Source organism: Triticum aestivum, chromosome 1B (assembly GCF_018294505.1).
Source record: "Triticum aestivum cultivar Chinese Spring chromosome 1B, IWGSC CS RefSeq v2.1, whole genome shotgun sequence".
Classification (NCBI taxonomy): domain Eukaryota; kingdom Viridiplantae; phylum Streptophyta; class Magnoliopsida; order Poales; family Poaceae; genus Triticum; species Triticum aestivum.
In genome coordinates, this window is record NC_057795.1 from 411,623,065 (window position 1) to 411,644,001 (window position 20,937).

The window sequence follows — 20,937 nt, forward strand, 5'->3', positions numbered from 1 at the left end:
TCACACGACACATGATCCAGCGGCTGTGCTACACTTGGTCTTGCCATAATGATTGCTTTGGACAAACTGACTGCTTTCGATGATTCCAGAATTAACTCAACCTCGACCTGTGGTCCCCTCCTAATTACCTGTGGGCTATGGTTTCAGATTGCATGTGCCCAATCACACACTTCGAATCCAGGGAGATATATGTTTGTCAAAGCAAGAAAAAAGGACATAGACGGCAAATGTACATCTCGATCTACTTCGCTAGAAATAAAATGTCCATCTTCATCTCTAAGGAAGAAAAAAAAATATTTGCAAAATTTGCATCTACATTTTGGTATGGTTCGTGGAACGAGAAAGTGCAGGAACCGCGGCATGTACTCGATGATAAGCTAATGGCCATGATGATATATGTCCGCACGGCCATAAACTTCATCCATTTGAATTAATTTATAAGCTTAATTGGATCACACTTTATCAGGCATGGAACTGCGATAGTGGCCGGGGTAGCACATGGATGCTACTCCACTTGCCTAGCTCCTTACATTTCACACACACACACACACACACACACACACACACACACACACAGAGAGAGAGACAGCCACACATATTCAGGACACACAATCGAGGACAGTTAACACGCTTGAAAGTACATAGTGCCTACTAATAACTTAAAATCATTCGATCATCGTAAATAGGGATCATCCTGATGACACCAAAATGATTAACCCAGCATCGATCGGAGAAGTACGCACGTAAGCAAATCAGTAGAACTGGAGGTTGGACCAATAGGCATGGTCCTGCTGCCAATAAGCCGGGATGGCATTGTTGGCGACCAGCGTCTTTCCGGTATCGCTGGTGATGCGGATGGAGAATGGCCCCTGCACCGGGCGGTTGGTGTCCATCCGCCAGACGGAGCCCCACGAGCGGCGCATATCCTGCCAGTAGCCCGTCGGGCGGCCGTTCATAGTCTGCATGAGCTCCATACGCACCACGGTCCCGTCCACATTCACGTACTCCACGAGCACCGCGAGATAGTTGGGGTTGGAGCCACGCTGGACGTGGAAGGTCACCTTCATACCCGGGAAGTTGCAGGGCACCCTCCTGAACTGCATGTCAATGATGCCGGCGTGGCGGAGCCGGTCGTTGAGGCCGTACTTGGCCATGGAGCCGAACGCGGTGCCACTGAGGTCGAGGTGGTACCTGGCCACGGGGTAATAGTTCATGTCGGTGATGACGATCCTCCTCGGCTGGCCTGAGCAAGAAGGGTTGTTGGAGTACTCGCACTTAATCTGAAGCACAGAGCAAAACAAATTAAATGTCAACGTACTTGGCCATGGAGTACATTGTGCTTTGCATGCACATGGCAGCAGGGGTATTCACTAATTAAAAGTCACCGATATCGTAAAATGGAGATGCTGTCAGGTTTGAGTTTGACCAACTAATAAAATGATCACCATCAACTAATTTAACTGAAACTGTCGGGTGTCGGCGCCATGCATGGTGCAATTAATGCAGTACGTGTACCTCGTAGCACATGCCACAGCCCTCGCCGCCGGCGAAAATAGGCTCGTTACCGCATGCCCCCATGGAGGAGATTGGGTACTGGTTCACGTTCTTGAAGCCGCAAGCACCACCTGCAAATCGATCGGTGCATCAGCATTATTAGTACTATGATTTAGTGCAGCGACGACATGAAAATATGTGCCGTCATCGGATCATATAGACGTACCGTTGTCGTCGGGGCCGGCGCCGTTGGGCGCTCCGTACCAGGTGGCCTTGGCTGGGAGCCAGCCGGAGGTGTAGGATCTAGCGACGGCGGTGTCGTAGTTGACCGCAGAACGGACGGACGTGAAGAGCATGGAGAGGAGTGCCACAAGGGCAATGGCATTGCTGGAGACGCCAGCCATATTGGCACTACAGGTCTTCTATGAACCTTCTTAGACTTGTAGGGTATGTACTCGCCGGAGGCTGGAGTAGTAGTACTACTCCTGTTTCTGTTGTGATGGCTGGAGGGGATGACATTGCCGAGGCATTTATAGGCAAGCCAATAGGCAAAATGAGGTGAGAACGACGAGTCGGCGCAAGTTGCAGTTGCACCCGACGACTACGTGATGGCGTGTTTAGAGCTGCAAGGTCACATGGCTACGGAGGGAATCATGGAGGGGAATGGAGAGGCACCGGTTTACGCGCGCACAACTATAAAATCACATCTTGGCAGGTGATCACCGAGCACCCGCTAATGATTTTGTGGGTGCACAAGTCAAAATTGTTGATTGCAGAGAAAGTCAGACCATCGTTATGCCCTAAGATCAGGCCCCACGTTGTATCCTGCAGTCGTGATACGAAGGATATACGGTTCGCTTATCTTAACGCATTGCCATGCTTCGCGAGGGAATGATGCTAAAGAGGTTTTCACACTACAGGAAAATCAAATAAACCCGAGTACCAAAAATACTCGGCAAAGGCCAATTTCAACTCTGCTTACTATAAATCGAGTGTTGCACCCGACTTAGGCCGCTCGGTTTATATTAGACCGACTTATAAGATGTAAGCAAAGATCCTATTCATGGGCACTCGACTTACCTAAAGCCGAGTTCAAAACAGTGGTTCTCGGCAACATAAATGATATGACGGACGACTAACATCGATGGTAGTGCCACATGGCACCTCCCTAAACCGAGTGTACCACTCGGTTTAATTTTTCATCCCGGAACGATCGCCTGCAGCCACGTGTCTGGCGTAAGTTGAATTTATGTTGCATGTTCACGACATACATGTAAGCCGATATCTACGTTTAATACAGAAAAGCAGAGTATTTTTAAAATGCACTCGGCTTACAAAGAAACTGGGCAGTGCTATTTGGGCCTAAGCAGCTCCCAGGTCATGCCACATGGCATGTCAGCCGAGTATAGCTCTCGGCATATGCATGTAAGCTGGGTGTAACCCTCGGCAAAGAGCCCATAATGCAGTTTTTTTTTTCATTCTTGGGCCAGCCCTGCAATTTAGACAAAAATATGTATACAACAATATACACATAGCACAACCAACATGTCCATACAGTGGCATAAGTTCACAACCAAGCACCAAGTTTCGAAGTTAACAACCAAGCATGAGTTCCAGGTTCGTAAGTAAACATGCATACAATTTTATATACTAGCAGAAGGTCATGATCAAGCTTGAGTCCCAATTGCATAGGTAAGAATAAGCAAGAAAAAAAAAAAGTTCATGAACCAGCACCACACACTGAGTGTAGAAGATGATCTCAGTGGACACGAGTTCTAGATATGCTTTGTCACAGCGCTCATATTTTACTGGACCGTTTGCAAAAGAATCGCAACAAATATTTTCATCAGTTAATGATGTTGGTTATGTCTTACAGAAAAGGAGTAACATTCGCCCTGATGTACTAACCATGGACACGATAACATCAACACCACAATGACGATGGACTGGACGAAGATTATCAAGTTATTTAGTCCACTAAACCCTATCTGACCTCACCCTTTTCAAATCTAACATTGTTTTTTGCTCTAAGCACGGACTTTGAATAAGCATCCTCTGCCTCATGCCTAGTCTTAAACCCTTGATAAGAGCTATTGTTGTTAGCAAGAACCTGTTCTCCTTGACACCTCCCTCGGTACACTAAATACCACTTCATCTACCAAGACAGAAGAACAAGATTTGGACAAACAAGAGAAGCAACAGAAGGTTAGAAGAACACATGAAACTTAAGCAACGTAAGAATTAATTATTTATATACCCAAAAGCATCACAAATTCAACTCTGAGTCGACACCAACAACTACATCCACTACAAAGAGATCAAACTATCTAACTAGGGCTACTCCGAGAATGGAGTTCTACTCAAACTGGTAGTCAGTGAAGCCGATGATGTGGAGTCGGACAAGGCGAGCTGTTCCCCCAATTGAAGAGCCAACATCCTCGATAATGGTAGTCGACAGACTCCACGGGATTGGGTCATCGCTCTCCTCACGTGGCACTTCTTTCTCGTCGAGCTCATCTTAGAGCATCTCCAGCCGTTCGGCCCCCCAGGGCGCATAAAAATCGCCCCCTGGGGGCGAGCCGGCGACTAGTTGGTGCTGGGGCCGGTTTTGCGCCCAGTCGTCGCCCTCAGCTCGCCCCCAGTGCCGATTTTGGCCCACTTTTGAACCCCCATTTCGGCGAAAAAGGCCCATATGGGCGAGAATAGGCCCATATTCGGCATGGTTCGCCGTGGCTCGACGTTCCATTATCAACATAAATATATATTTTTCACATATTTCATCACAGAAAATTCAAATACTTCAACAAAATAGTACAACAACAAATAGTTCAATACAAATTATATAGTTCAACAAATAAAAAAAATTCATATTTCATCACATGTCGCGCCCAGTGTTGCCCTTGAGCCTCCATAGGTGCTCTATCAGATCTTGTTGCAGTTGATGATGCACCTGTGGGTCTCGGATCTCCTGACGCATACTGAGGTAGGCAGTCCAGGTTGCCGGTAGTTGGTGATCAACTTGGGCAAGTGGATCCTGCCTGTGGTATGGTTCAGTGTCAAACACTGGCTCTTCCTGATCGCTCTCAATTATCAGTTGTGCAAGATGACACAGCAGGTCATGATCTTCCACATTTGATCTTTGGACCAGGTCTGAGCGGGGTACCGGACAACAGCAAATCGAGATTGGAGCACACCAAATGCCCGCTCGACATCCTTCCTGCAAGCCTCCTGAATCTTCGCAAACCAGGCGTTCTTGCCTCCAGGCACAGGGTTTTTGATGGTCTTCACAAATGTTGACCATCACGGATACATGCCATCAGCTAGATAGTACCCCTTGTTGTAGTGCCCCCCATTGATCTCAAAGTTCACCGGAGGAGAATGACCTTCAACAAGCTTGGCAAAGACAGGAGAGCACTGCAGCACGTTGATGTCATTGTGAGTTCCTGGCATACCAAAGAAGGAGTGCCAAATCCAGAGGTCCTGTGTGGCCACCGCCTCAAGTACCACACTGCAACCGCCTTTGGCGCCTTTGTACATCCCCTGCCAAGCAAATGGGAATTCTTCCATTTCCAATGCATGCAGTCGATGCTTCCAAGCATCCCAGGAAATCCTCTTGCTGCATTCTGTGCTAGGATCCGAGTAGTGTCTTCCGCATTGGGTGTTCTCAAGTATTGTGGTCCAAACACTGCCACCACTGCCCGACAGAACTTGTAGAAACACTCTAGGCTGGTGGACTCGGCCATGCGCCCATAGTCGTCCTGTGAGTCACCGGGAGTTTCGTATGCAAGCATCCTCATCGTTGTCATGCATTTCTGGATCGAGGTGAATCCAAGTTTGCCGGTGCAATACATCTTGCATTTGAAGTAGTTGTCGAACTCCCGGATGGAATTCACAATCTAGAGGAAAAGCTTTCTGTTCATCCGATAATGGCGCCGAAATGTTCTGTCGCCATGAAGTGGAGCATCGGCGAAGTAGTCGGCGTAGAGCATGCAGTAGCCTTCGAGACGATGCCGGTTCTTTCTTTTCACACGCCCTGGCACCGAGCCACCTCGCCGCGGCTTTTCATTGCTCGCCAGCAGCTGGGCGAGGGCGGCGAGCACCATGAGATGCTCTTCTTCCTGGACGTCGTCCTCGGCTTCCTCCACCAGCAGCACGGCGAGCACTTCCTCGTCATCCGAGTCCATCGCCGAGGCAGGCAAATCACCGAACACCTTGCGCATGGTGGGCATGCACCCTCCGTGAAACTGCCCCTCTGCGGCCGGAAACGGCGGCCGAAAACGCCCAGCTGGTGTCGGAGGGGCTGCCGCGGCGAACCTCTGCTATTTTTCCGGCTAGGAATGGCTATGTACCAGTGAAGGGCGGCGGGGAGGCACCGGGATATACCTAGTGGCGGCCAAGAGCGCGGGGGGTGGGAGGCGAGTCGGGGAAGAAAATCTTGACTTTCCACCTGACGCCGTGGGCCAGCCGCGCTTTTCCCTTGCGGCGGAGCCCCCAAGCGCCCCCAGCGCGCCGGGTTCGGCTTGCAGCCGCCGGGCGGAAAAAAGGGCTGAACCGGCGCTTTTCGTCGTCCTGGGGAAGCGACTGGGCCGTTTTTTTGGCGCCGGCGCCGAAAAAGTTGCCTGGGGGGGCCTGTTGGGGGCGCGGCTGGAGATGCTCTTAAACTTTTGTTGCTCGGCAATGAGGCAGGCCATCATATGGCGAATTCCCTCAGCCTTTCGCTCGTGTTGGAAGGACACATAGACCGCACGGTCCTCCACCAGGATCTGCGGGTTTGCCTGAACAAGCATGGCCAAGTACTCCTCACTAGCATGTTCGGCCACGACATGTGGCATGTGGTCCAACGCCTCCTCGGTCAGGGAGTATACTGTTGGAAATATGCCCTAGAGGCAATAATAAATTAGTTATTATTATTATATTTCCTTGTTCATGATAATAGTTTATTATCCATGCTATAATTGTATTGATAGGAAACTCAGATACATGTGTGGGTACATAGACAACACCATGTCCCTAGTAAGCCTCTAGTTGACTAGCTCGTTGATCAATAGCTGGTTACGGTTTCCTGACCATGGACATTGGATGTCGTTGATAACGGGATCACATCATTAGAAGAATGATGTGATGGACAAGACCCAATCCTAAGCCTAGCACAAAAGATCGTGTAGTTCGTATGCTAAAGCTTTTCTAATGTCAAGTATCATTTCCTTAGACCATGAGAGTGTGCAACTCCCGGATACCGTAGGAATGCTTTGGGTGTACCAAACGTCACAACATAACTGGGTGGCTATAAAGGTGCACTACAGGTATCTCCGAAAGTGTCTGTTGGGTTAGCACGAATCGAGACTGGGATTTGTCACTCCGGTTGACGGAGAGGTATCTCTGGGCCCACTCGGTAGGACATCATCATAATGTGCACAATGTGACCAAGGGGTTGATCACGGGATGATGTGTTACAGAACGAGTAAAGAGACTTCCCGGTAACGAGATTGAACAAAGGTATCGAGATACCGACGATCGAATCTCGGGCAAGTACAATACCGTTAGACGAAGGGAATTGTATACGGGATCGATTGAGTCCTTGACATCGTGGTTCATCCGATGAGATCATCGTGGAACATGTGGCAGCCAACATGGGTATCCAGATCCCGCTGTTGGTTATTGACCGGAGAACTTCTCGGTCATGTCTGCATGGTTCCCGAACCCATAGGGTCTACACACTTAAGGTTCGATGACGCTATGGTTATAAAGGAAGTTTGTATGTGGTTACCGAATGTTGTTCGGAGTCCCGTATGAGATCCCGGACGTCACGAGGAGTTCCGGAATGGTCCGGAGGTAAAGATTTATATATGGGAAGTCCTGTTTTTGTCACCGTAAAAGTTTCGGGTTTTATCGGTAACGTACCGGGACCACCGGGAGGGTCCCGGGGGTCTACCAAGTGGGGCCACCGGCCCCAGGGGGCTACATGGGCCAAGTGTGGGAGGGGACCAGCCCCAGGTGGGCTGGTGCACCCCCCCCCACCACCAAGGCCCAAGGCGCCTAGGGCTTGGGGGAAACCCTAAAGGGGGGGGGGGGCGTCCCCTTGCCTTGGGGGGCAAGGCAACCCCCCTGGCCGCCCCCCTCCTCAGATTGGATCTGAGGGGGCCACCCCCCTCTCCCTTGCCCCTATATATATGTGGGGGGTGGGAGGGCAGCCGCACCCAAGTTCTGGCGCAGCCCTCCCCCTCTCCCAAGTACTCCTCCTCTCCCGTGGTGCTTGGCGAAGCCCTGCAGGATTGCCACGCTCCTCCACGACCACCACGCCGTTGTGCTGCTGCTGGACGGAGTCTTCCTCAACCTCTCCCTATCTTCTTGCTGGATCAAGGCATGGGAGACGTCACCGGGTTGTACGTGTGTTGAACGCGGAGGTGTCATCCGTTCGGCACTAGGATCTCCAGTGATTTGGATCACGACGAGTACGACTCCTTCAACCCCGTTCTCTTGAACGCTTCCGCTTAGCGATCTACAAGGGTATGTAGATGCACTCTCCTTCCCCTCGTTGCTGGTTTATCCATAGATAGATCTTGGTGACACGTAGGAAAATTTTGAATTTCTGCTACGTTCCCCAACAGTGGCATCATGAGCTAGGTCTATTGCGTAGATTCTATGCACGAGTAGAACACAAAGTAGTTGTGGCGTTGATATTGTTCAATATGCTTACCGTTACTAGTCCAATCTTGTTTCGATGGTATTGTGGGATGAAGCGGCCCGGACCGACCTTACACGTACTCTTACGTGAGACAGGTTCCACCGACTGACATGCACTTGGTGCATAAGGTGGCTAGCGGGTGCCAGTCTCTCCCAGTTTAGTCCGAACGGATTCGATGAAAAGGGTCCTTATGAAGGGTAAATAGCAATTGGCATATCACGTTGTGGTTTTGCGTAGGTAAGAAACGTTCTTGCTAGAAACCCATAGCAGCCACGTAAAACATGCAAACAACAATTCGAGGACGTCTAACTTGTTTTTGTAGGGTATGCTATGTGATGTGATATGGCCAAGAAGAATGTGATGAATGATATGTGATGTATGAGATTGATCATTTTCTTGTAATAGGAATCACGACTTGCATGTCGATGAGTATGACAACCGGCAGGAGCCATAGGAGTTGTCTTTATTTATTGTATGACCTGCGTGTCATTGAACAATGCCATGTAATTACTTTACTTTATTGCTAACCGGTAGCCATAGTAGTAGAAGTAATAAGTTGGCGAGACAACTTCATGGAGACACGATGATGGAGATCATGATGATGGAGATCATGGTGTCATGCCGGTGACGATGATGATCATGGAGCCCCGAAGATGGAGATCAAAAGGAGCAAAATGATATTGGCCATATCATGTCACTATTTTGATTGCATGTGATGTTTATCATGTTTCTACATCTTATTTGCTTAGAAGGACGGTAGTAAATAAGATGATTCCTCATTAAAATTTCAAGAAAGTGTTCCCCCTAACTGTGCACCGTTGCGAAAGTTCGTCGTTTCGAAGCACCACGTGATGATCGGGTGTGATAGATTCTTACGTTCACATACAACGGGTGTAAGCCAGATTTACACACGCGAAACACTTAGGTTAACTTGACGAGCCTAGCATGTATAGACATGGCCTCGGAACACAAGAGACCGAAAGGTCGAGCATGAGTCATATACTAGATACGATCAACATGAAGATGTTCACCGATGATGACTAGTCCGTCTCACGTGATGATCGGACACGGCCTAGTTGACTCGGATCATGTAATCACTTAGATGACTAGAGGGATGTCTATCTGAGTGGGAGTTCATGAGATGAACTTAATTATCCTGAACATAGTCAAAAGATCTTTGCAAATTATGTCGTAAGCTCACGCTTTAGTTCCACTGTTTTAGATATGTTCCTAGAGAAAATATAGTTGAAAGTTGACAGTAGCGATTATGCGATCAGTCGAAAGCTTATGTCCTTAATGCACCGCTTAGTGTGCAGAACCCCAAAACATCGTCTGTGGATGTTGCAAACATCGGACATACATGTTTTGATAACTACGTGATAGTTCAGTTAAACGGTTTAGAGTTGAGGCTCCAAAGACGTTTTTGAAACATCGCGGAACATGTGAGATGTTTTGAGGGCTGAAATTGGGATTTCAGGCTCATGCCCATGTCAAGAGGTATAAGACCTCCGACGATTTTTCTTAGCCTGCAAACTAAGGGAGAAAAGCTCAATCGTTGAGCTTGTGCTCAGATTGTCTGAGTGCAACAATCACTTGAATCGAGTGGGAGTTGATCTTCCAGATGAGATAGTGATGTTTCTCCAAAGTCATTGCCACCAAGCTGCTAGAGCTTCGTGATGAACTATAACAAATCAGTGATAGATATGATGATCCTTGAGATATTCACGATGTTTGACATCGTGAAAGTAGAAATCAAGAAGGAGCATCAATTGTTGATGGTTAGTGAAACCACTAGTTTCAAGAAGGGCAAGGGCAAGAAGGGGCACTTCATGAAACGGCAAATCAGTTGCTGCTCCAGTGAAGAAATCCAAGGTTGAACCCAAACCCAAGACTAAGTGCTTCTGTAATAAGGGGAACAGCCACTGGAGCAGAATTACCCTAGATACTTGGTAGATAAGAAGGCTGGCAAGGTCGATAGAAGTATGTTGCATATACATTATGTTAATTTGTACTGTACTAGTACTCCTAGTAGCACCAGGGTATTAGATACTGGGTCGGTTGCTAAGTGTTAGTAACTCGAAATAAAAGCTACGGAATAAACGGAGACTAGCTAAAGGTGAGCTGACAATATGTGTTGGAAGTGTTTCCAAGGTTGATGTGATCAAGCATCGCATGCTCCTTCTACCATCGAGATTGGTGTTAAACCTAAATATTTGTTATTTGGTGTTTGCGTTGAGCATAGGCATGATTGAATTATGTTTGTCGCAATACGGTTATTCATTTAAGGAGAATAATGGTTACTCTATTTATTTGAATAATACCTTCAATGGTCTTACACCTAAAAGGAATGGTTTATTGAATCTCGATCGTAGTGATACACATTTTCATGCCAAAAGATATAAGATAGTAATGATAGTACCACTCACTTGTGGCACTGCCATGTAAGTCATATTGGTGTAAAACGCATGAAGAAGCTCCATGTTGATGGATCTTTGGACTCACTCATTTTAAAAAGTTTGAGACATGCGAACCATGTCTATTGGTGTATACGCATAAAGAAACTCCATGTAGGTGGATCGTTTGGACTCACTTGATTTTGAATCACTTGAGATATGCTAATCATACCACATGGGCAAGATGACTGAAAAAGCCTCGTTTTCTATAAGATGGAACAAGATAGCAACTTGTTGGAAGTAACACATTTGATGTGTGCAGTCCAATGAGTGCTAAGGCATGCAGTGAATATTGTTATGTTCTTACTTCACAGATGATTCGAGTAGATGTTGAGTATATTTACTTGATGAAACACAAGTCTAAATTATTGAATGGTTCAAGTAATTTCAGAGTGAAGTTGAAGATCATCGTGACAAGAGGATAAAATGTCTATGATATGATCATAGAGATGAGTATCTGAGTTACGAGCTTTGGCACGCAATTAAGACATTGTGGAAATTATTTCACAATTAATACCGCCTGGAACACCATAGTGTGATGGTGTGTCCGAACATCATAGTTGCACCCTATTGGATATGGTGCGTACCATGATGTATCTTATCGAATTACCACTATCGTTCATGGGTTAGGCATTAGAGACAGCCACATTCACTTTAATAGGGCACCACATAATTCCGTTGAGATGACACCGTGTGAACTATGGTTTAGAGAAACCTAAGCTGTCGTTTCTTGAAAGTTTGGGGCTGCGACGCTTATGTGAAAAAGTTTCATCGTGATAAGCTCGAACCCAAAGCGGATAAATACATCTTCATAGGACACCCAAAAACAGTTGGGTAAACCTCCTAATTCAGATCCGAAAGCAATAGGGATTGTTTCTTGAATCGGGTCCTTTCTCGAGGAAAAGTTTGTCTCGAAAGAATTGATTGGGAGGATGGTGGAGACTTGATGAGGTTATTGAACCATCACTTCAACTAGTGTGTAGTAGGGCACAGGAAGTTGTTCATGTGACACCTACACCAATTGAAGTAGAAGCTTATGATAGTGATCATGAAACTTCAGATCAAGTCACTACCGTACCTCGTAGGGTGATGAGGATGCGTACTACTTCAGAGTGGTACAGTAATCCTGTCTTGAAGGTCATGTTGCTAGACAACAAAGAACCTACGAGCTATGGAGAAGCAATGGTGGGCCCATATTCCAACAAATGGTTAGAAGCCATTAAATCCAAGATAGGATCCATGTATCAGAACAAAGCATGGACTTTGGTGGACTTGCCCGATCGGCAATCCATTGAGATAAATGGATCTTTAAGAAGAAGACGGACGTGAACGGTAATGTCACCATCTGTGAAGCTCGACTTGTGGCGAAGAGTTTTTCACAAGTTCAAGGAGTTGACTACGATGAGATTTTCTCATCTGTAGCGATGCTTAAGTCCGTCAGAATCATGTTAGCATTAGCTGCATTTATGAAATCAACCAATTGGATGTCAAAACGAGTTTCCTCACCAGTTTTCGTAAGGAAAGGTTGTATGTGATACAATCAGAAAGGTTTGTCGATCCTAAGGATGCTAAAAGCTCCAGCGATCCTTCTAAGGACTGGAGTAAGCATCTCGGAGTTGGAAAGTACGCTTTGATGGAATGATCAAAGATTTTGGGTTTGTACAAAGTTTATGAGAAACTTGTATTTCCAAAGAAGTGAGTGGGAGCACTATAGAATTTCTGATAAGTATATGTTGTTGACATATTGTTGATCAGAAATGATGTAGAATTTCTGGAAAGCATATAGGGTTATTTGAAAAGTGTTTTTCAATGGAAAACCTGGATTAGGCTACTTGAACAATAAGCATCAAGATCTATAAGATAGATCAAAATGTTTAACAATACTTTCAAATGAGCACATACCTTGACATGATCTTGAAGGTGTTCAAGATGGATCAGTCAAAGAAGGAGTTCTTGCCTGAGTTGTAAGGCATGAAGTTAAGAGTTAAAGCTCGACCACGGCAGAAGAGAGAGAAAGGACGAAGGTCGTCCCCTATGCTTCAGACGTAGGCTCTGTAGTATGCTATGCTGTGTACCGCACCGGAAGTGTGCCTTGCCATGAGTTAGTCAAGGGGTACAAGAATGATCCAGGAATAGATCATTGGACAGCGGTCAAAATTGTCCTTGGAGTAAATAAAGGACATATTTCTCGATTAGGGAGGTGATAAAGAGTTCGACATAAAGGGTTACGTCGATGCAAGCTTTAACACCTATCCGAATGACTCTGAGTGGCAAACCGGATACGTATAGTGGAGCAACCATTTGGAATAGCTTCAAGTGGAGCGTGGAAGCAGTATTTACAATATGACATAGAGAATTGCGAAGTACATACGGATCTGAATGTTGCAGACCCGTTGACTAAAACCTCTCTCACAAGAAAAACAAGATCAAACCCCAGAACTCATTGAGACTTAATCACATGGTGATGTGAACTAGTTTAGACATTAGTAAACTCGTTGGATGTTGGTCACATGGCGATGTGACCTATCAGTGTTAATCACATGGCGAAGTGAACTAGATTATTGACTCTAGTGCAAGTGGGAGACTGTTGGAAATATCCCTAGAGGCAATAATAAATTAGTTATTATTATTATATTTCCTTGTTCATGATAATCGTTTATTATCCATGCTATAATTGTATTGATAGGAAACTCAGATACATGTGTGGGTACATAGACAACACCATGTCCCTAGTAAGCCTCTAGTTGACTAGCTCGTTGATCAATAGATGGTTACAGTTTCCTGACCATGGACATTGGATGTCGTTGATAACGGGATCACATCATTAGGAGAATGATGTGATGGACAAGACCCAATCCTAAGCCTAGCACAAAAGATCGTGTAGTTCGTATGCTAAAGCTTTTCTAATGTCAAGTATCATTTCCTTAGACCATGAGATTATGCAACTCCCGGATACCGTAGGAATGCTTTGGGTGTAACAAACGTCACAACGTAACTGGGTGGCTATAAAGGTGCACTACAGGTATCTCCGAAAGTGTCTATTGGGTTGGCACGAATCGAGACTGGGATTTATCACTCCGGTTGACGGAGAGGTATCTCTGGGCCCACTCGGTAGGACATCATCATAATGTGCACAATGTGACCAAGGGGTTGATCACGGGATGATGTGTTATGGAATGAGTAAAGAGACTTGCCGATAACAAGATTGAACAAAGGTATCGGGATACCGACGATCGAATCTCGGCCAAGTACAATACCGTTAGACGAAGGGAATTGTATATGAGATCGATTGAGTCCTTGACATCGTGGTTCATCCGATGAGATCATCGTGGAACATGTGGGAGCCAACATGGGTATCCAGATCCCGCTGTTGGTTATTGACCGGAGAACGTCTCGGTCATGTCTGCATGGTTCCCGAACCCCTAGGGTCTACACACTTAAGGTTCGATGATGCTAGGGTTATAAAGGAAGTTTGTATGTGGTTACCGAATGTTGTTTGGAGTCCCGGATGAGATCCCGGATGTCATAGGACTTCCGGAATGGTCCGGAGGTAAAGATTTATATATGGGAAGTCCTGTTTTGTTCACCGGAAAAGTTTCAGGTTTTATCGGTAACATACCGGGACCACCGGGAGGGTCCCGGGGGTCCACCAAGTGCGGCCACCGGCCCCAGGGGGCTGCATGTGCCAAGTGTGGGAGGGGACCAGCCCCAGGTGGGCTGGTGCGCCCCCCCCCCCACCAAGGCCCAAGGCGCCTAGGGCCTGGGGGACCCCTTAAAGGGGGGCGCCCCCTTGCCTTGGGGGGCAAGGCAACCCCACTGGCTGCCGCCCCTCCTCAGATTGGATCTGAGGGGGCCGACCCCCCTCTCCCTTGCCCCTATATATATGTGGGGGTGGGAGGGCAGCCGCACCCAAGTTTTGGCGTAGCCCTCCCCCTCTCCCAAGTACTCCTCCTCTCCCGTGGTGCTTGGCGAAGCCCTGCAGGATTGCCACGCTCCTCCACCACCACCACGCCGTTGTGCTGCTGCTGGACGGAGTCTTCCTCAACCTCTCCCTCTCTTTTTGCTGGATCAAGGCATGGGAGACGTCACCGGGTTGTACGTGTGTTGAATGCGGAGGTGCCGTCCGTTCGGCACTAGGATTTCCGGTGATTTGGATCACGACGAGTACGACTCCTTCAACCCCGTTCTCTTGAATGCTTCCGCTTAGCGATCTACAAGGGTATGTAGATGCACTCTCCTTCCCCTCGTTGCTGGTTTCTCCATAGATAGATCTTGGTGACACGTAGGAAAATTTTGAATTTCTGCTACGTTCCCCAACATATACCCTAAAGGGCGGGGAATCATCGTGCAACACCATGTTCGTGAGGTTGGTGCTATAACCTAATAGTTCATTAACGGAAAATGTGCCATGAAGGAAATATAACCTACGCATCAAACAACAAAGCATAATTTTATTCTATTTCATTGGCATCAGAAAATGACGCTCATCCTCACCTCTAAACCCCTAACCTAGAAGGCTAATTTATTTGGCGTGTGGGTTGACTTTTGGTGCATCGAGGCACCGTTCAACAATTCTCATCTCTCAAGTGTTGTTGTATATAGTTGGAACTCACTCACTGGTATTTTGAATATCAGTGATGGTCGTTGTTGTACTTCCCTTCCTGCTTTACAAAGGATGTCAATGGGTATGGTATGGTGTGGGTACAATAATACCATTACCAATATCCATGTTTCTCATGGGAGTAATATCATACCCATACCCTACCCATCGGGTGAGTATCCATGCCCATGCCCATACCATATGGTACATGTGCCCGGTGGGTTGGCTGCTCAAGACAACATTGATGGGTGGTTGCATAACTGCTATTCCATTGTGTGGTGGAGACTCTAGCCACTGAGAGGTTTCTACGGTTGGGGAATTGGTTGTTGGGAGGAGGATGGGGTGAGAAACGAAGCTAATTACATGCACAGACTCGGTAGGTTAGTATTTATTACACATGCGACCCACACTAAGATAATTGAGTAGGATATATATTAGCGTACCCATGGGAGAAAAATCAGACCCATGCCCTACCCACGACTAGTCAGTAGGGTTTGGCATTGCCCATGGGCATGAAAATGTGCACATACCCTACGCACGCGGGTCGGGTACCCATGGGTATCCATGCCCATGGGTAAAACTGCCATCCTTAGCTTTACCAATGTCTCACAATAGGAGAAGTACAACAACTATCCCGTACGACAGCACTCGGGACCCTTCCTCCAAAAACATCGATTTATCCTAAAGGGAGCACCATCCTACTGATAGTCAACACACAAATGGAATAATGATGGTGAATCGTGGCCCCTAAACCCTAAACCTAGAAGGCTCTCCTTCAACCACTCGATACCATTTCACTTTAACCATGACACTTTTGATACATAAATCATTAGTACTATGACATATTTTAATGGCAACATTGTTTGACACTACTAAGCCATAATTACGCACTGTGTATATCATACTATTGCATAGATCAACGGTATATAATTAAATAATACTAGGATTGACCAGCGCTACTATTGACAGTCTACTCCAACAAATCAAAAGAAACCATAAAGGCAAAGGAGCCTGATAGTTTCTGGGTCCACGTCAAGCTCGTCATCATTCTCATCCTTGATACGTCTCCGTCGTATCTATAATTTTTGATTGTTCCATGCCAATATTATTCAACTTTCATATACTTTTGGCAACTTTTTATATTATTTTTGGGACTAACATATTGATCCAGTGCCTAGTGTCAGTTCCTGTTTGTTGCATGTTTTATGTTTCACAGAAACCCCATATCAAACAGAGTCCAAACGGGATAAAACCAGATGGAGAATACTTTTGGAATATTTGGGAAATATGGGAGGAAGAATCAATGCGAGACGGTGCCCGAGGTGGCCACGAGGAAGTGGGCGCGCCCCTGACCCTCGTGGGCCCCCCATAATGTGGTTGCCGCTCTTCTTTTGCCGCAAGAAAGCTAATTTTCAGAGAAAGATCTGGGCAAAAGTTTCAATCCAATCGGTCTTACGGATCTCCGGATATAAAAGAAATGGTGAAAGGGCAGAATCTGGGAGCGCAGAATCAGAGAGAGACAGAGAGACAAACCCAATCTCGGAGGGGCTCTCGCCCCTCCCACGCCATGGGAGCCAAGGACCAGAGGGGAAACCTTCCTCCCATCTAGGGAGAAGGTCAAGGAAGAAGAAGAAGAAGGGGGCTCTCCCCCCTTGCTTCCGATGGCGCCGGAACGCCGTCGGGGGCCATCATCATCACCGCGATCTTCACCAACACCGCCATCATCTTCATCAACATCTCCATCACCTTCCCCCATCTATATTCAGCGGTCCAATCTCCCGCAACCTGTTGTACCCTCTACTTGAACATGGTGTTTTATGCTTCATATTATTATTCAATGATGTGTTGCCATCCTCTGATGTCTGAGTAGATTTTCATTGTCCTATCGGTGATTGATGAATTGCTATGATTGGTTTAATTTGCCTGTGGTTATGTTGCTGTCCTATTGTGCCCTTCGTGTCGCACAAGCGTGAGGGATTCGCGCTGTAGGGTGTTGCAATATGTTCATGATTCGTTTATAGTGGGTTGCTTGAGTGACAGAAGCATAAACCCGATAAGGGGGTTGTGGCGTATGGGATAAAGGGGACTTGATGCTTTAATGCTATGGTTGGGTTTTACCTTAATGATCTTTAGTAGTTGCGGATGCTTGCTATAGTTCCAATCATAAGTGCATATGATCCAAGAAGAGAAAGTATGTTAGCTTATGCATCTCCCACATAAAACTTGCTATCGGTCTAGTAAAGTAGTCAATTGCTTAGGGACAATTCCATAACTCCTACCACCACTTTTCTAAACTCGCTATATTTACTTTATTGCTTCTTTATCTAAACAGCCCCTAGCTTTTATTTACGTGTTCTTATTTATCTTGCACACATATCCAACAACACCTACAAAGTACTTCTAGTTTCATACTTGTTCTAGGTAAAGCGAACACTAAGCGTGCATAGAGTCGTATCAGTGGCAGATAGGACTTGAGAGAATATTTGTTCTACCTTTAGCTCCTCGTTGGGTTCGACACTCTTACTTATCGAAAGAGGCTACAATTATCCCCTACACTTGTGGGTTATCAAGACCTTTTTCTAGCGCCGTTGCTGGGGAGTCATAGCGTGTGGTGAATATTCTCGTGTGTGCTTGTTTGCTTTATCACTAAGTAATTTTTATTTGCTGTTCTAAGTTGTTCTCTATCTCTAGTTATGGATATGGAACACGAAATACCAAAAAAATAGGTGTACTTACTACTCATGGAGATGGGGAACCTTCTAAAACCCTCGATGCTCGTTATGTGAAAGAAATTATGTACTACTTTGATAATCTTGAGAAAACCCCATTCAATTATGTTATGGGAGACACGTTGGATCAGCGTGAATACTTTAGGGATTATCGCTTGACACAAAAAGGGAAACTATTATGGGATCAAATTTATATGTTGCTTTGGTATGCTTGGGATCTATGCTTGAGACATGATTATACTTGTTGCTCTAGGATGAAGTCTCCACACCTTCCCTTTTCATGAAAATTAAATGATAATAAAACCTTGGCTTCTTATTCTAATGGTATCTATGATTACTATGATGTGGAACAAATAGAAGAATTCGTTGCTTTATGGGTGCTTATGAGATTGAATCTATGTTTAAAGAGTTTGAAGATTTTGATGATTCAGTTTACAGACCTGAAAATTTTGCTATACTTAGATATTTCTATGAAAATTATGAATACAATTCCGATATTGATGCATTTATTGAGAAAGTCTCCGCTGTCCAAGAAGAGAGTAATATTTTGCAGGAGTCTATGGAAGAAGAAATTGATGAAACTGTGAGATCATTGGATGAAAAAGATGATGAGGAGAGCGAAGGACAAAAGGAGGAAGAGCGGATTAGCTACCCGTGCCCACCTTCTAATGAGAGTAACTCTTCAACTCATACATTATTTAATTCCCCTTCGTGCTTACCGAAGGATGATTGCTATGATGATTGTTATGATCCCGTTGATTCTCTTGAAATATCCCTTTTTGATGATGCTTTCTATGCTTGTGGCCAAGATGCCAATATGAATGATGCTTATGGATATGAACTTGCTATAGTTCCTTATGTTAAGCATGCAATTGTTGCTATTGCACCCACACATGATAGTCCTATTATCTTTTTGAATTCTCCCAACTACACTATATCGGAGAAGTTTGTGCTTATTAAGGATTATATTGATGCGTTGCCTTTTACCGTTGCACATGATGATTTTGATAATATAATATGCATGTGCTTGCTGCTCCTACTTGCAATTATTATGAGAGAGGAACTATATCTGCACCTCTCTATGTTTCCAATATGATAAAATTGCAAGAAACTACTTATACTATGTATTGGCCTTTACTTTGTGTGCATGAATTGTTCTTTTATGACATGCCGATGCATAGGAAGAGAGTCAAACTTTGTAATTACATCATATGTGTAACTTTGTGCTCACTACTAGATTACAAATCATTGTTAATTAAAATTGGCTTTGATATACCTTGGGATCCAGGTGGATTCATTACTTGAGCACTATTTGCCTAGCTTAATGGCTTTAAAGAAAGCGCTGCCAGGGAGACAACCCGAAAGTTTTAGAGAGTCATTTATTTCTGTTGAGTGCTTTCATAAAGTTTAAAAACAAAAAAAATAAAGAGGGGAACCCAAAACTTTTCAAAAAGGAAAGTGAAAGTGAGAGAGACAAACATTGTTGAAGTGGGAGAGCTCCTTGAACTTTGTTCATACTCACGGAAACTTTGTGAATCTTAATTACAGAAACTTTTCATCAAAAATAATTATCCCCTTGTACAATTCCATTGTATTATAAAAATAATGTGCCAAGGTTTGCCTTTAGGATGTTTACAATGCTTGTTGGTTTGTACGGTGCAGGACAGAAACTTTGGCTGTAGTGCGTGATTTTACATTTTTTTTACTGGAAAGTCAAACGGTTCTGATTAGTTCTGGTTAGTCATAAACTCCTACGTAAAACTTGTGGATCACTGATTATGATATGTTTGATTCCTTGCAATAGTTTTGCGATATAGAGATGATAATATGTGGGAGGTACTAGTAGATGGTTGTGTTTACTAAGTATATTGGTGTTAAGGTTTGTGATTCCCAAAGCATGCACGTATGGTCTACTAACTATGTAACCAAATTGGTGCACATTGTATTTTGATTGTTTATCCTTGCGTGAAGGTCGGGGGCACGCGATGGCTAACTCCTACCAACCTCCCCCCTAGGAGTATGCGTGTAGTACTTTGTTCAAGGGCTAATAAATTCTGCAATAAGTATGTGAGTTCTTTATGACTAATGTTGAGTCCATGGATTATACGCACTCTCACCCTTCCATCATTGCTAGTCTCTTCGGTACCGTGCATTGCCCTTTCTCACCTCGAGAGTTGGTGCAAACTTTGCCGATACATCCAAACCCCGTGATATGATACACTCTATCACACATAAGCCTCCTTATATCTTCCTCAAAACAGCCACCATACCTACCTATCATGGCATTTACATAGCCATTCCGGGATATATTGCCATGCAACTTCCATCATCATCATATACATGACTTGAGCATTTATTTTCATATTGCTTTGCATGATCGTAAGATAGCTAGCATGATGTTTTCATGGCTTATCCATTTTATGATGTCATTGCTACGCTAGATCATTGCACATCCAGGTACGCCACCGGAAGCATTCATATAGAGTCATATCTTTGTTCTAGTATTGAGTTGTATGTAAATAAAGTGTGATGATCATCATTATAGAGCATTGCCCCATAAAAAAAGAGGCCAAAGAAGCCTAAATAATAAACAAAAAGGGGGCCAAAGAATCCCATCCAAAAAAGGGCAATGTTACTATCCTTTTACCACACTTGTGCTTCAGAGTAGCACCATGTTCTTCATATAGAGTCTCCTACGTTATCACTTTCATATACTAGTGGGAATTTTCATTATAGAACTTGGCTTGTATATTCCAACAATGGGCTTCCTCAAATGCCCTAGGTCTTCATGAGCAAGCAAGTTGGATGCACACCCACTTAGTTTCAGTTTGAGCTTTGATACACTTATAGCTCTAGTGCGTCCGTTGCATGGCAATCCCTACTCCTCGCATTGACATCAATTGATGGGCATCTCCATTGCCCGTTGATTAGCCGCGTTGATGTGATACTTTCTCCCTTTTTGTCTTCTCCACATAA

General features: G+C 45.2%; 1 protein-coding gene across 1 annotated transcript; it reads right to left on the reverse strand.

Moving 5' to 3' along the window:
- Positions 1 to 395: 395 nt before the first annotated feature.
- On the reverse strand, positions 396 to 2,075 carry LOC543270 (expansin-B2). The gene is made up of 3 exons (XM_044513537.1): positions 1,721 to 2,075; positions 1,516 to 1,625; positions 396 to 1,280 (listed from the first exon to the last, which is right to left on the reverse strand). The coding sequence occupies exons 1-3, from the start codon at positions 1,896 to 1,898 to the stop codon at positions 753 to 755; spliced, it is 816 nt and encodes a 271-aa protein (XP_044369472.1). The 5' UTR covers positions 1,899 to 2,075; the 3' UTR covers positions 396 to 752.
- Positions 2,076 to 20,937: the final 18,862 nt, after the last annotated feature.